This window comes from Doryrhamphus excisus, linkage group LG6 (genome assembly GCF_037039965.1).
Source record: "Doryrhamphus excisus strain RoL-2023G ecotype Guam linkage group LG6, RoL_Dexc_Guam_v1.1, whole genome shotgun sequence".
Classification (NCBI taxonomy): domain Eukaryota; kingdom Metazoa; phylum Chordata; class Actinopteri; order Syngnathiformes; family Syngnathidae; genus Doryrhamphus; species Doryrhamphus excisus.
In genome coordinates, this window is record NC_136362.1 from 13,428,540 (window position 1) to 13,448,412 (window position 19,873).

Here is a 19,873-nt window from a genome sequence, read left to right on the forward strand (position 1 = left end):
TTGTTGCCATATGTTGCAGTTTTCAAATGATTCAAAAATGTTCACAACATTTTGCCTCAGATTTGGCACAATATTCCACTTCATGTTTGTATTATTTTGCTCAATCAGGTGTCCAAACAAAGCACTCTACATGTTGCTGAATCACTGTCAATGTATTTTTTGTTGAGTTGGACTGCTAAATCACCCACCATGGGGCCAAAAAAAGTTGCAAGTCCCAGGAATAAAGAAAACAAACAATTTGGATTCAGTACTTCTAACTGCCACTGTACTACATCAATATGTACATGTATATGCTGTACAACATCTCTTTGCACAACAGCACGAGATGGAGGTTTTTACATTATATTTTTCTTGCTTTGCTATTATATTTTTGATATTTTTGTGCTACTGTATTTGCTATTTGTACGTTATTTTATTTTACTATTTATTTATTCCCTTATTTTCTGTTGATTCAGTCTCAACCAGCTTGCTGCCAATAGAAGCACATCAGCAACTATGGGAGCTACACACCAGATATGGCACAACACTATCCTGAAAACAGGAGTTCAGAACATTCAAAGAGAGATGGTCCCGAACAATTAACCCTCAAAACATTCTGATTTTCAATATCACTCAGTTTTACGGCTTTTTATATGACACTTTGCTTATGATTAGTATTTGTATTTAAGTAAATTTGCATATACAGTATATACCGTATGCCTACTATCTTTGTTTTTTCAAGGCTGATTTGGTCCCATTGACTCCTCCATATATATAACCACATTTTTATAATATTTTACAAAAAGTCACAGATTCTTACAAAAAACAAGTCATTAAAATCAGATATTATTGAGCACATTAAAACATCATCTGTGGTGTGGTTTGAAGTTGTTGAAAAGGTGAAAGTGGGAAAAAATATTGACATGTAACATTTTAATCCCACCCTCGGCCATCTGTGTGTGGAGTTTGCATGTTCTCCCCACATTCCAAAAACATGCTAGGTTAATTGGCGACTCCAAATTGTCCATAGGTATGAATGTGAGTGTGAATGGTTGTTTGTCTATATGTGCCCTGTGATTGGCTGGCGACCAGTCCAGGGTGTACCCCGCCTCTCGCCCGAAGACAGCTGGGATAGGCTCCAGCACCCCCCGCGACCCTCGTGAGGAAAAGCGGTAGAAAATGAATGAATGAATGAACATTTTAATCACACATTTGTGAGAGGGACCTGAGGGTAAAAAGTGGAACTTAAAAGTGCCTCAAATGTTAATCATTTTAAGTAGCAAATAAATCATTGATCCCATTTCCCCATCATGAATCAATTTACAGCAAACATACGTATGCAAATAACAATAATAAGTCCCCACCATGAGATGGCGCTAAGGCTATAAAGCATTACAACCCAGTGGACAGACAGCAAAGGTCCATCCCAAGTTGGTCAATTTATGTTGGATGTCTTCTGGCTATGCTTCAACAGTTGCATCAGATGTCCTCCTAACATGGGAAATGGCTTGTATTATAAAACTGAAGAAGGGGAATAAGCGGTACAATGCATCAGCCTGCTGCACACAGCTGCTGCAGCTGATGCAACCTCATCCAGTCGCAGTAGAAATGAGGCCGCTGTGCTGGTTTTTGCTTTTTTTTTTTTTTTTGGGACGGCGAGATAATCACCCCGGGAACAATCCATTACATTTTGGACATGATCTCTTGTGTATTCAGCATCCCCTTGTGCAGACAAATGATACGATTGTTGAGTCACTAACAATGGTACAAATACACCCATATTTTGTGGACTGCTAGAGAATTAACTAAAGTACAATCCATTGCATTTTGAAGAATGTCTTTGGGTTTGTTTGTTTGTTTTTTTTTCCAGGATTACGCAAAAAACTACTTCATCGATGTTTGATTTTTTTTTCCTGTCTGGTTTTTGCTTGAATAAATACTAAAAAGACTTGTTTTAGCTATTTTTAGTGTGGTTTGTTATAATAAAAATTACATAGATAATATAAAAAACAACAATATAATCTTCCACTAAACCTTTTCTCATCACCATATTTTGTCATGGAGTAAAAATGCTTGCATACAGGGAGCGGCGTTGGTAATAGCCGTTTCCCATCACAGTTAGCGGCCACATTCGGTTACCGATGCTGTAATGCTAAAGCTAAAATGCTAAAGCTACTTACCATTGAGAGACAACTTAAAGTAAGCTCTTCTCTTGAAAAAACTTTGCACTTTACAGTCTCTACTTCCGGATTGGATTCGGGATCCAACACATGGCTATATTAAAAGCGGAAATTTTAGATAAATAAAGAGATGAATTGACGTATTATGAAGTTTATTATGTTAGCTAGGAGCACAAACCGCAATTGCGTGGAGGCGGGCCGTGGGTGGAATACATTATAACAGACCGTTTTCACAGGAAGCACAAAATCTAAAGAAATACAGCTGGAATAGGTGCAGATTCTGGAAGAACTATAAAGCTTTGTGTACTGGTTATTGTGTGTTGCTGCTCTATAGGAGTCCGCAACTCAATAGAAAAGGCCGAAAAATGAGCATAATAGGTCCCTTTTATTGTTACTTTGTCTTCATTTTGTTTTATTTAGTTAGTGGTATTACTGAAATCCCATGTTCCACTAAACTTGCTATCATCACCATTTTGGTTAGGCAATAGATGCTAACACTATGTAACCAAATTTCCATTCAGATTTTCTCATTGCTATGTTTGACGGGTATCAGCATTATACAAAAATGATGGCCTCAATTTTGCCATCATCTTTGTTAGCTACCACAATGATGCAAAAACTACTTGTTTTCGTCGCCAATTTTTCTGTTGGTTGTTAGTTTTTCACTAAAACAGTTTCCATATGTTTTGTTGGCTAGCTATCAGGGATTAATAATGATCAAAGTCAAAGTCAACTTTATTGTCAAATATGCTATACATGCTCGACGTACAGCATACATGAAATTTCAGTCCTTTCGGACCCCCGGTGCAGCAAGTAATAAATAAAATTACAACAACTAAACTAAATAATTAACAATGTAATGTACATGAGGTATGTAACAGTGGTGCAAATGAGCGAGGGTAAAGTGAGGTGTGCAGTGCTGAGATAAGTGTGTGCGTGGGCAGAGTCAGGGGCCCAGAGCCGATGGTGGGCGGGGGGAAGGCGGGGGGGGGGGGGGGGTGGTTGACGGTAAAGCAGGGAGGGAGAAACTGTCTTTGAGCCTGCTGGTTTTGGCCCAGAGACTCTGGAGTCACCTCCCAGATGACAGCAGGCTGAAGAGACTGTGGGATGGGTGGGTGGGGTGACCTGCAATCCTGGTGGCTTTGCGGGTGAGGGGGGCGTGGTCCAGTAATGTCCAGTAAGGGGTGGGAGAGAGACACCAATGATCTTCTCAGCTTCTCAGGAGATGGTGCAGGCACCATACCACACGGTGATGCAGGTGGTCAGGATGCTCTCGATGGTGCCTCTATAATAAGAGTACATAATGGGAGTCTACTCTGTTTCCACAGGAAGTAGAGTCGCTGTTGTGCTTTCTTGGCCAGATACTATGTGGTGTTGATGTTCCAGGACAGGTCTTGGGAGATGTGTACACCCAGGAACTTGGCGCTGCAGCACCGTTGATGATTAGTGGAGAATGCTGGCCATGCTCTCTCCTGAAGTCCACTACAATCTCCTTTGTCTTCTCCACATTCAGGTGGAGATTGTTGTCCCTACATCACGTTGCCAGGCGTCACCTCACCCCTGCAGATTGTCTCGTCGTCGTTGTTGATGAGACCCACCACAGTTGTATCGTCTGCGAACTTGATGAAGAGGTTTGAGCTGGATGAGGATGTGCAGTCGCGGGTCAGCAGCGTAAAGAGGAGGGGGCTCAACACACATCCTAGGGGGGCCCCTGTGTTCAGCATAATGCTACTGGAAGTGCTGCTACCGACCCGGACTGCCTGTGGTCTCCCCGTCAGAAAGTCCATCTGACATGTGGGTGTTTGGTCTTCAGGTGAGTGAGGGCTTAGTCGAGGGCAGTGGAGATCGCATCTTCGGTCGAGCGGTTGGACCAATATGTAAACTAGTAGGGGTCCAGTGCAGGGGGGAGGGTAGATTTGATGTGGTGCATCACGAGTCGCTCAAAGCACTTCATAATGATGGGAGTGAGTGCGACCGGGCGGTAATCATTGTAGAAGGAGGGAGACGGCTTCTTCTGGACCGGGATGATGGTGGTGGCTTCATCCCTTCACATAATTACCAAACTAATTTCCGTTCGGTGTTGAAGACGAGACTCTAGGATTTTCGCTTTTAACATGGGACAGTGTGGACCACTGAGCCCGGTTATGAAAAGAAAGCACGCTGTCAGCCATTTTTTTCCTTCAACAGTCGTGACACATTTGAGATAAAAATAGAATTATTTGAAAGGATTGACACTTGCATCAGGAAAGGGAGGGGAAGAAAAACAGGAGGGGACAAGAGGAGAGGGAGTGGACAATGTAAATGACAGAACAGAAAAATGGAGGATGGGCGAACCCACAGATAAAATTATATTCCAGGAACAAAATTGAGAAAAAAAAAGAATGACAGATGGAGCGAAGAAGATATGCTGATATAAAAAAAAGTGGAGGATCTTCCGATAAGCCTGCCATGGAGCGTAGATTAAAAAGCCATAGACTAATCCCAGCGTACATATAGACAATATTCGATGCACTCAATTTGCATGCCATCAAGTCATTCTTATAGAAGCTTAGTTTTATTTGATGTGCTTCCATGACCTGTATAGACACGCTCACTAGACACTTCATTAGGAACATGTCCGCTATTATAGACACGCTCACTAGACACTTCATTAGGAACACTTGCGCTCTCAGAGAGGCTGAGTGGATATCAAAAGGTCCGCATGCACTACCATAGAAACAGCCGCTCCACACTTCATAAGGCATCTTAGACACATCCACCGGACATTTCATTAGGAACACCTTCACTAACCTGACACTTCATTAGGCACACCTAATGAGCTCCAATACAAGATAAAGACAATGAATAGTCAGTCCTGAGTTCATTCATTCATTTTCTACCGAGCCTATCCCAGTTGTCTTCGGGCGAGAGGCGGGGTACACCTTGGACTGGTCGCCAGCCAATCACAGGGCACATATAGACAAACAACCATTCACACTCACATTCATACAATTTGGAGTCGCCAAATAACCTAGCATGTTTTTGGAATGTGGGAGGAAACCGGAGTACCCACGCATGCACGATGAGAACATGCAAACTCCACACAAAGATGGCCGAGGGCGGAATTGAACCCTGGTCTCCTAGCTGTGAGGTCTGCGCGCTAACCACTAGACCACCGTGCCGCCCCAGTTCTGAGTACAATTGATTATTAATAACAATATATATATTCTTGTGGCTGTACTTCTCATCAGATTGGGTGTATTCTAATTCTCTATTCTAATTAATAGTTTCACCAAAAAAAAGGACAAAAAAGCCTGATAACGTATAAATGCAACATCAAACATGCCTGTATGAGTAATTCATGCCAGTGTGATGAATGTGCCTTGTTTCTCAGCCCGCCATCTCATCGCTATGCCTCGCCATGGCCCATGGACTGAGAATGGACTCCTGTTTAACTTGAATGTGTGTGCGTGTGTGTGTGCGCGAGTGTGTGTGTGTGTGTGTGTGTGTGAGAGAGGCAGAGCGAGAGAGAGAGAGGAGATAAGGCACCCTTATTGAAGAGTCAAGGCAACACTTCCCTGTGTCAACGCTGGACATAAGCACAGCAAGCATGGATAAACTCTCCTTATTCATGTGAAAAAGTCTGCCTGGAGACAGACAGGTGACGAGTTTATCTGGGTAATCTAATAAAACATGTTTATGTGTAAAGACAAATAGAATAAACTACAAGGAAAATCCTCCTTTAGGGGGACAACGCCCCCCTAACAAAATGGCATGTCCCCCGAAATCAACATTTAAGAAACCGGAATTCCCGGAGATAAGCCACACATGCACGGGAACAACATGCAAACTCCACACAGAGATGCTAGAGTGGGGAATCAAATCCGGGTCTTCTAGCTGTGTGGCCTGCGCGTTAACCACTCGACCATTTTGGTGACATTGGTGAAAAAAGCATAGTCGTATAAAAATCAGTCTTTGCTCATTTTTTATAAAAACATTTTTTTCCTGTTATTATTTTACATCTTATACATAGTATGTCATATTTCTTCTTAAATAATCTTTGTAAATATTCTTTTTGGAATAAACTTCTTAAATATTTCAATATCATGCTACTAAAATGAATAATTTTTGTAAATATTATTTTTGGAATATTAGGACTTTATTCACATAATATTTTGACTTTATTCCCATAATATGATAACTTTTCCCCCAATCTAATTTCCCCCAAATTACAGCTTTATTTTGTTTTATGTAATATTACAACTTAAACTTCCTTAACATTTCAATATCATGCTACTAAAATAATTTTTTTTCTTCATGATATTACTAGTTTATTCTCATAAAAGTATGACTTTTTCTCATTAGTTAAATTTTTTTTCTGTTCATATTTACACTTTATACATTCATATTTATACATACATTAAAAGTTTTATATATATATATATATATATATAAATATATATATATATATATAAAGTTTTCAAATTATATATTTAGAATGGGCCAATAAAAAGAAACACAGGCCGCAAATGGCTGCTGGGCCGCACTTTGAACACACCTGATGTAAAGTAACCATCAGAAAGGGGCTGATGAATACAAATATCATTAAGGTTTTTTTTAAAAACAGGTTTTTAACCACAGCTTCAGAAATTATTTGAAAAAATATCTAGACAGACTTTGATTACCCTCTTTTTAAAGTAGTTGAATTCATGAAATAACTGATGACAAAACAGAAAGTCGTTGCTTTGGTTAGAGTTAGACCTTTTGGTTTAGGTTTCACTTTTTCCCATTGAAAAACAGAAGTGCTCTCTCTTATGGCGCTATGGAGAAGTGCAGCTTCAAATCCTCATAAAATGTAAATTTAAAGAATGTGACAATTGAATATAAATCTGCTCCTATGCAAAGGGAGTTAGATTTAATAGATTATGATAGTGTGACCTGTGAACTGAAATATATTGGTTTTATGATTACATACGTATATGCGGTACCTAAAGCCTAAAAAAGGGTAATTACTGCGATGTTTCCCCAGTTAAGATACCCTCCTCACTTAAGAGCTGACACTGTCTCAGCTACCAAGAAACTCTTTATCATAATGCCTCACTTCCCCGCATGGCTTTCTTTAATTCCAAATGTCTTGACAGACTGAGGATTTAAGGTTCCCAAGGAGAAACAGTGAGAAAGACACTTTTAGGATTTAAGAAAAAAACTAATTGTGATTGCTTGTGAAGTGAAGACTGCCAAAGAGGTGTCTTCTTCTCCTTTCCACAACCTATTTAAGTCCAAATCCCACTTCTCCTGAAAAACTATCCTCTAAGCTAAAACATATCCAGGACGTTCTAATGAGCTTCCAGAAGGGAGCAAAAAAAAAAAGTTTGTTCCAATTAAAAGACACTATTTTCTGTCCCTCACTAGGCGATGAATAATGTATGGACCTCCAAATAAATGGCGTCCCTGTTGGTGTGCATCTATGTGCAGGAAGCATGTGGTGCTGAGAGGAATCCAGCATGTTCAGCCAGCCAGTCAGTGGCTCATTTATTGATTTGGATGAAGACGAGAAGACGAGACGCTCCCATTTTCCAGAGGTGTTGTTTTGACAGGCAATTACAGAGGACACACACTTAAAACAAAGATGGATGACATGCTTGTTTTACACATCATTAAGATTGTTTGTTTGCAAGATAAAACGTTTCATCAAATCCAGCAAGACAACAACTCACTGAGCATTGCGGGATTCATTTATAAATTCTGTAATTTTCATTTTGCTTTTTTGACATCGTGCGAGACATCTTGACAGTGTTTAAAGGGGAACTGCACTTTTTTTTTTGAGAATTTTGACCATCATTCACAATATTATGTGAAACATGGACGCAACAAAATTATATGATCTAGCTAGCAACGAGAGTCATGGAAAGTACTTATTTTGACGCTAAAGCCCTCACAAAAAACCAACAAAAAAACACAGACAGCAGTGTTCCATTTACATAGCAATATTATTATTGTAACAGCTAGCATGAAAAACTATTTCTATCTCGCGGAAACGCCGCTAATCACCAATCTCAGTGTCATTCACAGACGGAAGAGTGGATACCTAGCTCTCAATTTCGTGACAAAGACTCAGCAAGATGCTCGTTTTCCATCAGCATTTTTGAGTACTGGAGCACACGTCTTGTGCTGGAAGACACAGCCATCCCAAGGAGAGCGGACATCGTAAGTGTTGTCACTGCTATTGTTGTTGAAGGAACTAGCATAAGTATGTGTATCAATGTGCTTAGGAAAGAACTTTCGGTAGTGTTTTAAATCATCAAAATACGGCAAGATATTGCAACTAATACGTGTTAATGCATGATCACAGCATGTGCATCAAACGATGCAACGAGGGCTTCATAGTTGAAATAGGTGTATCCCAATGACAGCATTGTAAGCTAGCTCAAATTAACGTGTATTCTTGTGTTATAATTAGGGATGTCTGTATTGGCTTTTTTGCTGATATTGTCAAACTCACAATTTCCGCGATCAATCGATACCGATACATATGTGCAACATTACATATATTTTTATTGAGCAGTGTTTCACAGTTATTTTCTGTCATGCCATAGGACAGACATTTTGTAGTGCCACCTCGATTTGAAATACGAGAAAAAGTGGTAATATTTATTCATTTATGCTTACTGTACAGACTAGAGCCTATCCTAGCTGTCTTCAGACGAGAGGCGGGGTACACCCTGGACTGGTCGCCAGCCAATCACAGGGCACATATAGACAAACAACCATTCACACTCACATTCATACCTATGGACAATTTGGAGTCGCCAATTAACCTAGCAAAACCAGAAAATCCACGCATGCACGGGGAGAAAATGCAAATTCCACACAGAGATGCCCGAGCTGGGAATCTAATCCTGGTCTCCTAGCTGTGTGGCCTGCGCGCTAACCACTCGTCCGCCGTGCAGCCCCAGGCTCGTGTTATTGGGCTGTTATAATGTAACAATGATGTCAGGAAATGAAGTGGAGACAGTATTTGTTAGCACAATAAAGCCTTCCAATATTCCGTTTTACAAGCTTTTGGACGGCACAGCTCAGTCAGTCTTTGTGAGAACATGGTTTAAAGAACTTCTTTCTTCTACAAGGGAGAAGATAAAGTGATTTTTTGGAACTATAGCGCTCCCGACAATGCACAATAAGGTGTCATATAGAAAGCACGTTAAAGTACGTGTGCAAAACAGGAAGAGGCGGTTTTAATCTTCTTAGACACATTTTGGGGAGTCACACTAGATACCTATTTTAGAGCCCCTAATGATGCTGTCGGAGAAGAGGAGGCAACGTCGGTCATGGTGCCTTCAAGATTGTCTGGCATGGGTCTGAGTGCTGATGGGACGTGTGTGTGTGTGGGGGGGGGGTGCTCTTAGAGGAGAATAAACAGTGATAATCCACATTTAAGCAGCTTAATGTGAGGTGCTATACTCCTGGTGATTAATGTGTCTCCAAGGGCTCATCCCGCCATATTGGGCCTCATTCATCACACCAGCAAATAACTCATTTATACAGGAAGAGCTTTTATACTTCTGTCTGTAAAAGCACTTCATAAGCGGTGCTTGCCAAAAGCGCAACTTGAAACACCCCCTGGGTGGGCACTATCTCTATGAAGCCATTTTTTATTTTATTACAAATAATTTCCTTTCCTGGGCGCCTTTTACATTTTATAATATGACAGCAGGACTAAAGGACACAGAGAGGGTTATTTCCTTAAAATATCTATAATCTCAAGCTATGTTTCTACATCTGCAGTGTTGATGAGCATAATAAAATGGATTGCGCTACTTGGCTGCAACCAGCAGAAGCGCTATTCCAAGCTTGCGTGCTGGCTAAAGAAGCACAACATGATGTCATTTCATCTTCTTCGGGTAGTACTTCTCGGGTAGTAGGGTTCTGAACAGGGTTTTGTGCTGTCAATTCCGATACCGATGATCTACGGCCGATACTGATGCCAATCACATAGATTAATTGTACATTTTTGGGAAATGATACTGGTCATTTGATATGAAAAAAGGAACCATAAAATCTACTTACTTTATACAAAAACATACATAGTCGTGGGGGGTGCTGGAGCCTATCCCAGCTGTCTTTGCGCCAGAGGCGGGGTACACCCTGGACTGGTCGCCAGCCAATCACAGGGCACATATAGACAAACAACCATTCACACTCACATTCATACCTATGGACAATTTGGAGTCACCAATTAACCTAGCATGTTTTTGGAATGTGGGAGGAAACCGGAGTACCCGGAGAAAACCCACACATGCACGGGGGGAACATGCAAACTCCACACAGAGATGGCATTGAACTTGGGTCTCCTAGCTGTGAGGCCTGCACGCTAGCCACTCGTCCGCCGTGCAGCCTACAAAAACATACAGTAGAACATATAACACACGTTCTTCAAGGAGACTTTTGATGTGAGAGAACATTAGTGGAGCTCCAACAGGACTTCCAGGTGAGTAAGAGAGCACTAAGAAAGGCCGGGCATCTAATCGGATTAATTCAGTTAGTTAATTCAGTCTCGGGTTATTAGCGTCACATTCTAGCTGGACCAGTGTCCACATGGCTGCGTTAGCTTCTGGTTGTTGATGATCCCACCGTGAGCCTCATTAACTCACCATACTCCGTAAAGTGTTCTTCAAATCTCCATATTAAATTAAAGCTTTTTAACGTGCTATACTGTTTTCATGACATGTGTTGGTTACGTTCCACGCGGCAGACACGATTTTTTCTTTTGGCACGCCTGCGCACTGTGCACGATTCCCAAGATGTTAGTTAGGGCAAGATACTGCACTGCATGCATGGTTGGCTTCGGGTTGCAATGATTGTCATGGAAAAGCATTTATCAGGCTTATACCAATCACATGATTTCTCACACAAATCGGATACTGATCAGTGCCCAATTGATCGAAGCATCTCTCGTAAAAAGCAGAGGTGGAAGAAAGTCAGTGTTTAGCTCGTCTCAAGTCTCAAGACATGCAAGTCTGTGTCAAGACAAAACGGGTCGAATCAAGTCTGAAATGATAAGCTTAAATTTTTGGAGTCTTTACAAGTCTTTGTAATGTGCAAATGCAAATTAAATTCTCCTCATTAGCATATTGACACATCCCAGTGTTAATCACCGCCAATCTCCAGCAGTCTGGCGCTCAGCGAAGTGTAAGCCACACACTTGTTGTTTGTTCTTACACCTGATTGGATGTTATTAAATACATTCAATGAGGCAGATTCCGAGGGAAAGCTTAGTGTCTTGCCGGAAAATGACAGAAAGACACATAAGTTGAATACTTTTGAATGGGGACGAGTACTTTCAAGTCATCAGACTAAAGACCAAGTCAAGTCCTTAGTCATGAATTTCAGTCCTATGTCAGAGTTTAGGTGATATTTTCAGTTCAAAACCAACAAAGTTGTGACTGGAGTCTCAAACTCAACCATACATGTGTGAGGCGTTCAGGCGTAAATGTGAGTGTTAGACGCTAATTGTTTTTCATCGTTTCTCCACATACCCCCTGTAACAATTGGTGTAGCCCTGGGGGTACGTGGAGGCCACTTCAGGAACCTTTGCTATACAGTATGTGAAAGATCTCAATGCATATTGGTAACATATGATTCCCTTTACTTTACAATGACATTCTACAATATGTAAGTGCATTATCCCAGCCTATTATTTATTCAGCACGTCCTGCATGGATGTCAGCGGCTCGCTCCATGAATCATTCAGCATACCGCAGCCATGACAGAAACACGCTGCCACATATAGGAAAGACGCTTCTCTGCCCCCCTGCAGGACGGTCTGAAAATACTAAGCTTTAGCATTTTTGTTCCACAGCCGCGCTCTGACTTCATGTTTATGATTTTTTGGAGAAATTTGAGGCTTTCTAGAAATTTCAGCTATGCATAGTGGATATATTATTACTTATAGATATCATGAAGTAAACATGATCTGAATAATCTAAAGTGTTATGGGAGTGGATATGGGACAAACTAAATGATGCATATTTGTGAGGTCTTTGGGGTGTTGTGAGTATGACTCATGATGTGTGGTACTTTAAAATGCTTCAGGATGAGGGCTCCGGTTATACAACCTTAACAATAATTTAGTAGTAAATTGTACATAAAGTTAGTGAGTGTGGGTCTCTTCATTTATCACTGATACATATATATGTATACAGCGGTCGAGTGATTAGCACGCAGACCTCACAGCTAGGAAACCAGGGTTCAATTCCACCCTCGGCTATCTCTGTGTGGTGTTTGCATGTTCTCCCCGTGCATGCGTGGGTTTTCTCCGGGTACTCCGGTTTTCTCCCACATTCCAAAAACATGCTAGGTTAATTGGCGACTCCAAATTGTCCATAGGTATGAATGTGAGTGTGAATGGTTGTTTGTCTATATGTGCCCTGCGATTGGCTGGCGACCAGCCTCTCGCCCAAAGACAGCTGGGATAGGCTCCAGCACCCCTGCAACCCTCGTGAGGAAAAAGCAGTAGAAAATGAATGAATGAATGAATGAACATATACAGCCATATACCTGAACTCAGAACTCCGAAGGTCCGTGTTAAACCCACAGAAACAAAAGTGCTACAGGAGTCGATTACATGAGGTGTAATAGCAAGCCGGTGTAAAGCTAAAATAAATACATCTGGACAGTGATGAGGTACCTTTGCGGGTTGGGCTCGTTGTGTTTGTCCCGCTCGTGCTTAATCATTCTGTAGCGACCGATGCGAACGTCTGGCCTGGACACCTTCATCCCATTCAGAGTGATCCTGCAAAAACACAACCCAGCATTATATGGCGTTATAAGGAATTAAAAAAAGCACAAAAAAACCATTGGATTGTGCTTTCTCCTTCACTCCATTGCTTTAATGCAATTAACTCCAGTGGTGGGAAGTGGAGAGGAGAACTGGAGGAATTCCCAATGAATCCAATCAAATGTGCCCATGCAGACTGAGACTGAGTTTTGGATGATTTATTATAGCAGGCTAGAGAGCAGATTTGAGCAGCTTTTACACACATGCACGCAGAGGTTAGCATGCGGCAGTGCACCCTGCATCACACAAGTCAAAGATTGTCAAATGGGCTAAATTGCTCATATTAATTGTGATTGAAAAGACGACAGTGTGTCTTTTGAGGGGTCCACTTAAAGATTAGCTGTACTTAAAATGTCTTTTTGTTGCCAAAATGGGGACTGACCCGAATAGAATTGCCTTTTCTATCTACTTGAGTCAGTCAGACAGTTCCACTTGAATTCATCTGTTTTCTTGTCAAACCCACTCTGCATTACAATATTTGTTTATGGAGGTATGTCAGTGCCTCTGGAAACAAGTTGTTTCGACAAAATAAAAAATATTACACAAATAGATCAAGTGAAGGCGTCAATTCGTTAACACAGACAAAAAATGTAATCCCACACAAAATATGAAGATGTTTTGTTTGAACAATACATATCCACATCAAATAAAAGTGTCTATTAACGTTCACTCATGATGTAAAGATGTCTGCTCATTTACATACTCACATAATGTAGGCTTGTCTGTTATTGACATGCACATATTACTCATGTTTATCCCTTCACATACACACATGTATAATATAGCACATATATATGCCTTTCACATGAACACAGTGGAACCTTGGTTAGTGTCATTCTTTCATTCATTTTCTACCGCTTATCGTCCACCCTGGACTGGTCGCCAGCCAATCACAGGGCGCATATAGACAAACAACCATTCACACTCACATTCATTAATAAATCATACTGTTTTGTTGTTGAATATAGCCTATTATTAGTTAAAAAAAAGGATATTGAAGGACATTTTGTGCTTTAATTTTTAAGCAATGGCTAAATAAACTATAATACAAATATAAGGCATTCAGAAGACGCATTCAAAGATGCTGGGAACATGTGTAGTATTCTAGACTGGTCAAAAGCTGTCAGTACTGTTACTGTAATGTTTGATGAGACACACAAGCATCAGACTTGAGCGGCGGATCAACAGGTTTTTATTGTGGGGTTGAATTATCTCACAACAAACACAATAACTACACACAAAAGGTACTTGCGGTCAACAGTTCAGAACAATGGAGATTGTGAAAAGGAGGTGGAGAAGCGTGTGCAGGCAGGATGGAACGGGTGGAGAAAAGTGTCGGGTGCGATGTTTGATGGAAGAGTTTCAGCTAAAATGAAAGGAAAGGTATACAAAACTGTGGTGAGACCAGCCATGTTGTTTGGTCTAGAGACAGTGCCACTGAGGAAAAGACAGGAAGCAGAACTGGAGGTAGCAGAGATGAGGATGCTGAGGTTGTCATTGGGAGTGACCAGGATGGATAGGATCAGGAAGGAGTACATCAGAGGGACATTACATGTTAGAGGCCTTGGAGTTAAAGTCAGAGAGGCCAGACTGAGATGGTTGGGACATGTCCAGAGTAGAGATAGTGAATATATTGGTAGAAGGAGGCTGCCAGGTAGGAGGCGTAGAGGAAGACCAAAGAGGAGGTTTATGGATGTAGTGAAGGAGGACATGAGGGTAGTTGGTGTGAGAGAGACAGATGCAGAAGACAGGGTTGGATGGAGGAGATTGATTTGCTGTGGTGACCCCTGAAGGGAAAAGCCCAAACAGAAAGAAGAATAAAAATCCCAAATACAAACACGAGCCGCTGTAGCAGTTCTAACCCACGCCAAATGGGGTGCATGCCAACCGAAGTTCCACTGTATTATTTAAACATGTGTGTCCGTTCACACACAAAAATACACGCAACATTGCCTGTTCTTTCACAGTCAGCGGCCTTGATTTAATTGCAACAGAGGGGATGCTGTGGAACGGAAAGCATTCCTATTAAACCACCTCTTCAATCAGAACGCTTTGACAAGGTTGTGGGGGTCACTAGCCAAGTGTCATGTGACAGCAGCTGTAGGAACAGTTAGCTCCCGCGTATAGCGCATAAAACCGGCAGGACTAATGACATTACCAAGGAAATGACCCAGCTGTGGTTCTTTCATAAAACCACAATCTGCAAGATGGAAAGACTTCCTGTTGTTTGCTTTGTGAATTTAACAGAGAACATACAAGCACAAATAACCAAACTCGCATTCACGGGTGCCACACAGTCTGACTTACTGTGTAGGACAGCCTGCTAATCCACTCAGCTGGAGAACATGTCCAGTTTCTGGCCTTGAAATCCCATAAAATATTGGAAAATAATAATTCTTGCTACTATCCTGCTATGATGAATGCTGACCTGGACTATACAGCCAATGGACACCTGCACAATTTAAGAGCTGCTTAGCAATTTAATAATACTCAGTGATACATATTTCCAGGAAATCTATCCATGCAGCAGATGCTGAGGTAATATGGTCAACACCAAAGAGCCAAAGCGACCACATGACCAACCAACACTTTCACGGATTAATGTGAAAAAAAAAAATCCCAAAACAAGATTTTATATTAAAAGGGTCAGAATGTGGTTCTCTTGCAGCTTGTCCAAAATGAGCTTTGAAGGGCATATTCCCGACCACTTACCCATTGAAAGGCTTTTAAAGCAGCCAGCCATGACAGACGAGAGTGGAAAGTGCTGGTGGTGGAGTGTGAGCTTTTAATGTGAGCCCACCCGTAACCTTCACACACTGTTACTGCAGCTTAGAGCAAGTTAGATTTATTGCTTTTTTTTTTAATGTCATATCACGCAATGCAAATGACAAACTTTACTCTGCACAATAGGACAAAGAGAAGGACAGTATGAGCACATCCTGGTTTGCTGTATCATTGAGGGGTTAAACGAAGATAAAAGGCACAGTTACAATGATGATGTGCTGTTGGCTTGCCAAGTTTATTCGACAAATGGAGCCATTTATGAGTCCAGCTGACACTGAAACAACTTTTGTGTAAAATGCACTCATTCAGCTTCAGTAAAGCTACAATATGTTGGCATTTTATCCTTGCTAGAGTTGCAGGGGTATGCTGGAGCCTATCCCAGCTGGCTTTGGGCGAGGGGCGGGGTACACCCTGAACTGGTTGCCAGCCAATCATAGGGCACATATAGGCAAACAACCATTCACACTCACATTCATACCTATGGACAATTTGGAGTCGCCGATTAACCTAGCATGTTTTTGGAATGAGGGAGGAAACCGGAGTACCACACATGGAAGGGGAGAACATGCAAGTAGTAGTCCAAGTAAATTTTTGGATATAGTAATATGTGTTTGGTGAACACGGCAGCTGACACATAAGTTCCACTGTGTTGTATTCAGTTTTTCACTTTTTGTCGCAAACTTTTTCATGTCAGAAATTGACGTTTGCATTGGCTTGCTAGTTACTCCTTACAATGTTCACATGAAGCACCCTGTGTGTGCACTCTCTAGCTCCCCGCCTCCTGCCCACTGGGACAAGAAACCGACAAGAAATCCTGTAAATTACAGGAGGGTTCATTCATTCCGTTATAAAACCAACACGCCCACATGTTGAGACAGATGCACAAAGTGAACCCTCTTATCATCCAATGTGAGTCGAATTTGTTTTATTTATTGAGCAGTTAATTGACGTAAAGATTATCAGGACAGGCCTGACACGTCAACAATCCAGAAACTCGACAGAACGCTATAATCGATTATTATTGACGAACCTTGACCACCTACTTTACTGGTCTGAAGTAGTGATGGACAAACCCAAACACTTGGTTTAAAATATACAATACTACACTACAGGGAATTAGTTCCAGTATTGAAGCTAAATTACTACAAGTGCAGGTAATAGAGGTAATATTTTGAGATTAGTATTACTAACCAGGAAGTGATATTTTAGTGAGTCCAATTGAAGCTAATTTAAAAAGCAGAAGACTGCATGTGAGCAGTTGAGCAATTTCAATCATATTCCTGCATGTCACCTCATGGAAAAAAAAGTGGAATTAGATCCGCCGCAAAATATCTCTGGGGAAATCTGGAGCGTCTACTGGCCTAGTGGAGCTGGCATCTGATTAAAAAAATATGCTATACAAAGTCCCACACATAGTATTCTCTTTTTTAACACTACATGCACAAATTGACCAAATCTTTATTCTATTAAGTCTTATGTTCATTTAGAAGTCAGACAACCAATCTATCAGCTTATATAGAGTCTCAACAACCATTTGCCAAGACAGTAAATTTAACTTATGACCATACGTGCCATTGAAAGCAGCTTTAAATCATCTTGCAGTCCTGCTATCAATATTGAGTTTGAGCCAGTAGTGAAAAACATTGACTGAGACTATTAATTAGAAGGAATCAGGCACCATTTTTGGCCACTTACCTGTTGTAGATGTCATCGTCCTCCCCTCCCCAGCCCCAGTACTCATTGGGGAAGCCATTGATCTTCAGGAACTGTTTTTTACTGAGGCCTGACACTCCTCCAAAGTAGCCCGCATAGGGCAGCCTGCGTGGAAAATGAGCAAGTCGACATATTCATGTACACTCACTGCATACAACATTAGGTACACCTGCACAATATTAGAGAAGAGAGAAGAAATCTGTGGCCGATGGATCGGAGCACCCCTACTAAATACTAATCATTAGAATTTCACATTCACAGTTTCAACATTTACATGTAATCAAAGTAGTTGATATCATTGAACTGACCACAATTCATTATGGCAATAAAGATTATTACACATGAGTCTTATATAGTTGTGTACATAACCCGAGTATTACTACGCAGTACTCATTATACACACAGTTCATGTATTATGTCCAGTTAGCTAAATGCAAATACTAGCATTTGCTAACAAGCATTACAGATAAACAATAAATGAAATTGATTATGGGAAAAACAATGCAGCCGAAGTCAAGGCAACTTATTAAAAATTATTCTGCAATGGGCACATTTTCCAATTATTTGTGAAATAATTGTTTAACAGATGGAAATGTACAAAACCTGGATTTTTATATTGGAGTTCAATATGCGATGCAAAGCCATCAAACTATTTACTTTTTTTCGACATAACAAGCCGCTACAAATGAACGGATAACTTTTGTTACAGGCATAGGCATCTTATTGCAGAGTTTATCTGTAATCACCACTTTATCTTTGCTGTGGGAGGAGCAACAGCAAATCACAGGTGGGGCTTAATATCAGCTGACTGATATCACACAGTATGACATCAATAGGCATGCCACTGTACTATGTTGCTGATATACATAGAAGAACAAATACACATAATTTGTCAGAACTATATATATATTTTGGGACCAAATAAGTGTAATTCAATAATTTCGAGCTGCATAGCAGATGATGTCTCATGGCAAACCTAACGTACCGCGGCAATGGTTAGGAATCATTGCTGTAATGTAATATCATAAAAGCAGTGCAAAGCATATTCATCAGGGCCTCACCTGAAGCCAAACTTGTCCATTGCAATGGCGAAGTGCCTGGGCTGCTCGTAGCAGTGGTAGAGGTTGCGGTCATCCATGGGGATCAGGTCCACGTCGCTGAAGATGAAGCAGTTGTAGTCGCCATCCTTCAGGGCCTCCGTGTAGCCCACGTTTAAAAGTTTGGCACGGTTGAAAGTGTCGTCACCCAACTGCAAAAACACACAACCATCAACCGTTAACCATCAACCGTTTGTCTTACCATCCACCTTGTTTTGCTGTGAAGCAGGACTTACAATATAATAACAATAATAATAATAAAGAAAATAGTACATTTTAAATGTATTAAAATAAAATTTAAATACATTTTGTGGTAAAATTTAATATACAGTAAAAATATGAACAGCTTCATTAAAATGTAAAATGATTTACATATATTGTCCAGTAACTCATTCAATACCAAAAGTGTATTTAAAGTTTTTATAAAACTGAATGAGGTGTATTGTATAAATTTATATGTATTCAAAATGTAAAAGACATATTTATACGTCTTTTACATTTCTTTGCGCGAGAGGCAAAAAGAGGTGATGATGCAACTGCACACTTATGGATGTCACTTTTAGAGCAGTTTTAAGCCATAAAAATGGCCACAAGGTGGCAGTAGTGCATTTGATAAGAGAGAGCCAAAATAATTTGCATGTAAAAACACACTTGACAGCAAAGAGGAAGTGGACCAGTAGCGTGCAGAAGGTTACGTATTGAAGGGACAGTTCAGTTCCAAATGTCCATCCATCCACTTTCACCCTGTTTCAGTGGGGAACTGATATTTTCCTGAAACTTATATATATTCTACTGCTGATTACTAAAAGACAGGGGTTTAATGTTTCATTTGGTAGGTTCCATATTTAGATACTGTAGCCATGGAACACAATAGTGTAAAACGGCCTGTACTGAAAGGGGCTGCATTTATTCAACTTATTTTCATTGCATTTTAAAAGTATTTAATGGCCTTTCATTTAATGATGACCATCGCAATTAATCTTAATGATCTGCAACAATGGATCTAATTATTTTACAATTATTTCAAATCCGACGCCTCATTTTCTACTGCAAAAAAACACCCTGCAGACTGCAAATATATTCCTGGACCGGACTTTGGACACCCAAAACGTTCTCGCTCACACAAATTTGCTTCAGGGAGGATTTACTGTATTCTATAGGTGTGCCGAATAAATGACAATGTAGAGTATGTGCCTATGACAAATAATGACACTCTGAGGGATGCTATGGATGTTTTTCCACTGCTGCGAAGTTGCAATGATCCACAGTCAAGAGTTCAGTGCCAAGCAATTAAGGTGAAACGT

The 19,873-nt window shown here is 40.7% G+C and overlaps 1 protein-coding gene across 1 annotated transcript in view; it reads right to left on the minus strand.

Moving 5' to 3' along the window:
- The window catches only part of b4galt2 (UDP-Gal:betaGlcNAc beta 1,4- galactosyltransferase, polypeptide 2), a 98,043-nt gene that overhangs the window by 4,507 nt on the left and 73,663 nt on the right, over positions 1–19,873 (minus strand). The window contains exons 5-7 of the mRNA XM_058066147.2: positions 18,534–18,721; positions 17,455–17,577; positions 12,826–12,930 (exon numbers count right to left, since the gene is read on the minus strand). Coding sequence (XP_057922130.2) covers positions 12,826–12,930; positions 17,455–17,577; positions 18,534–18,721 — 416 coding nt within the window. The remainder of the gene's footprint in view (positions 1–12,825; positions 12,931–17,454; positions 17,578–18,533; positions 18,722–19,873) is intronic.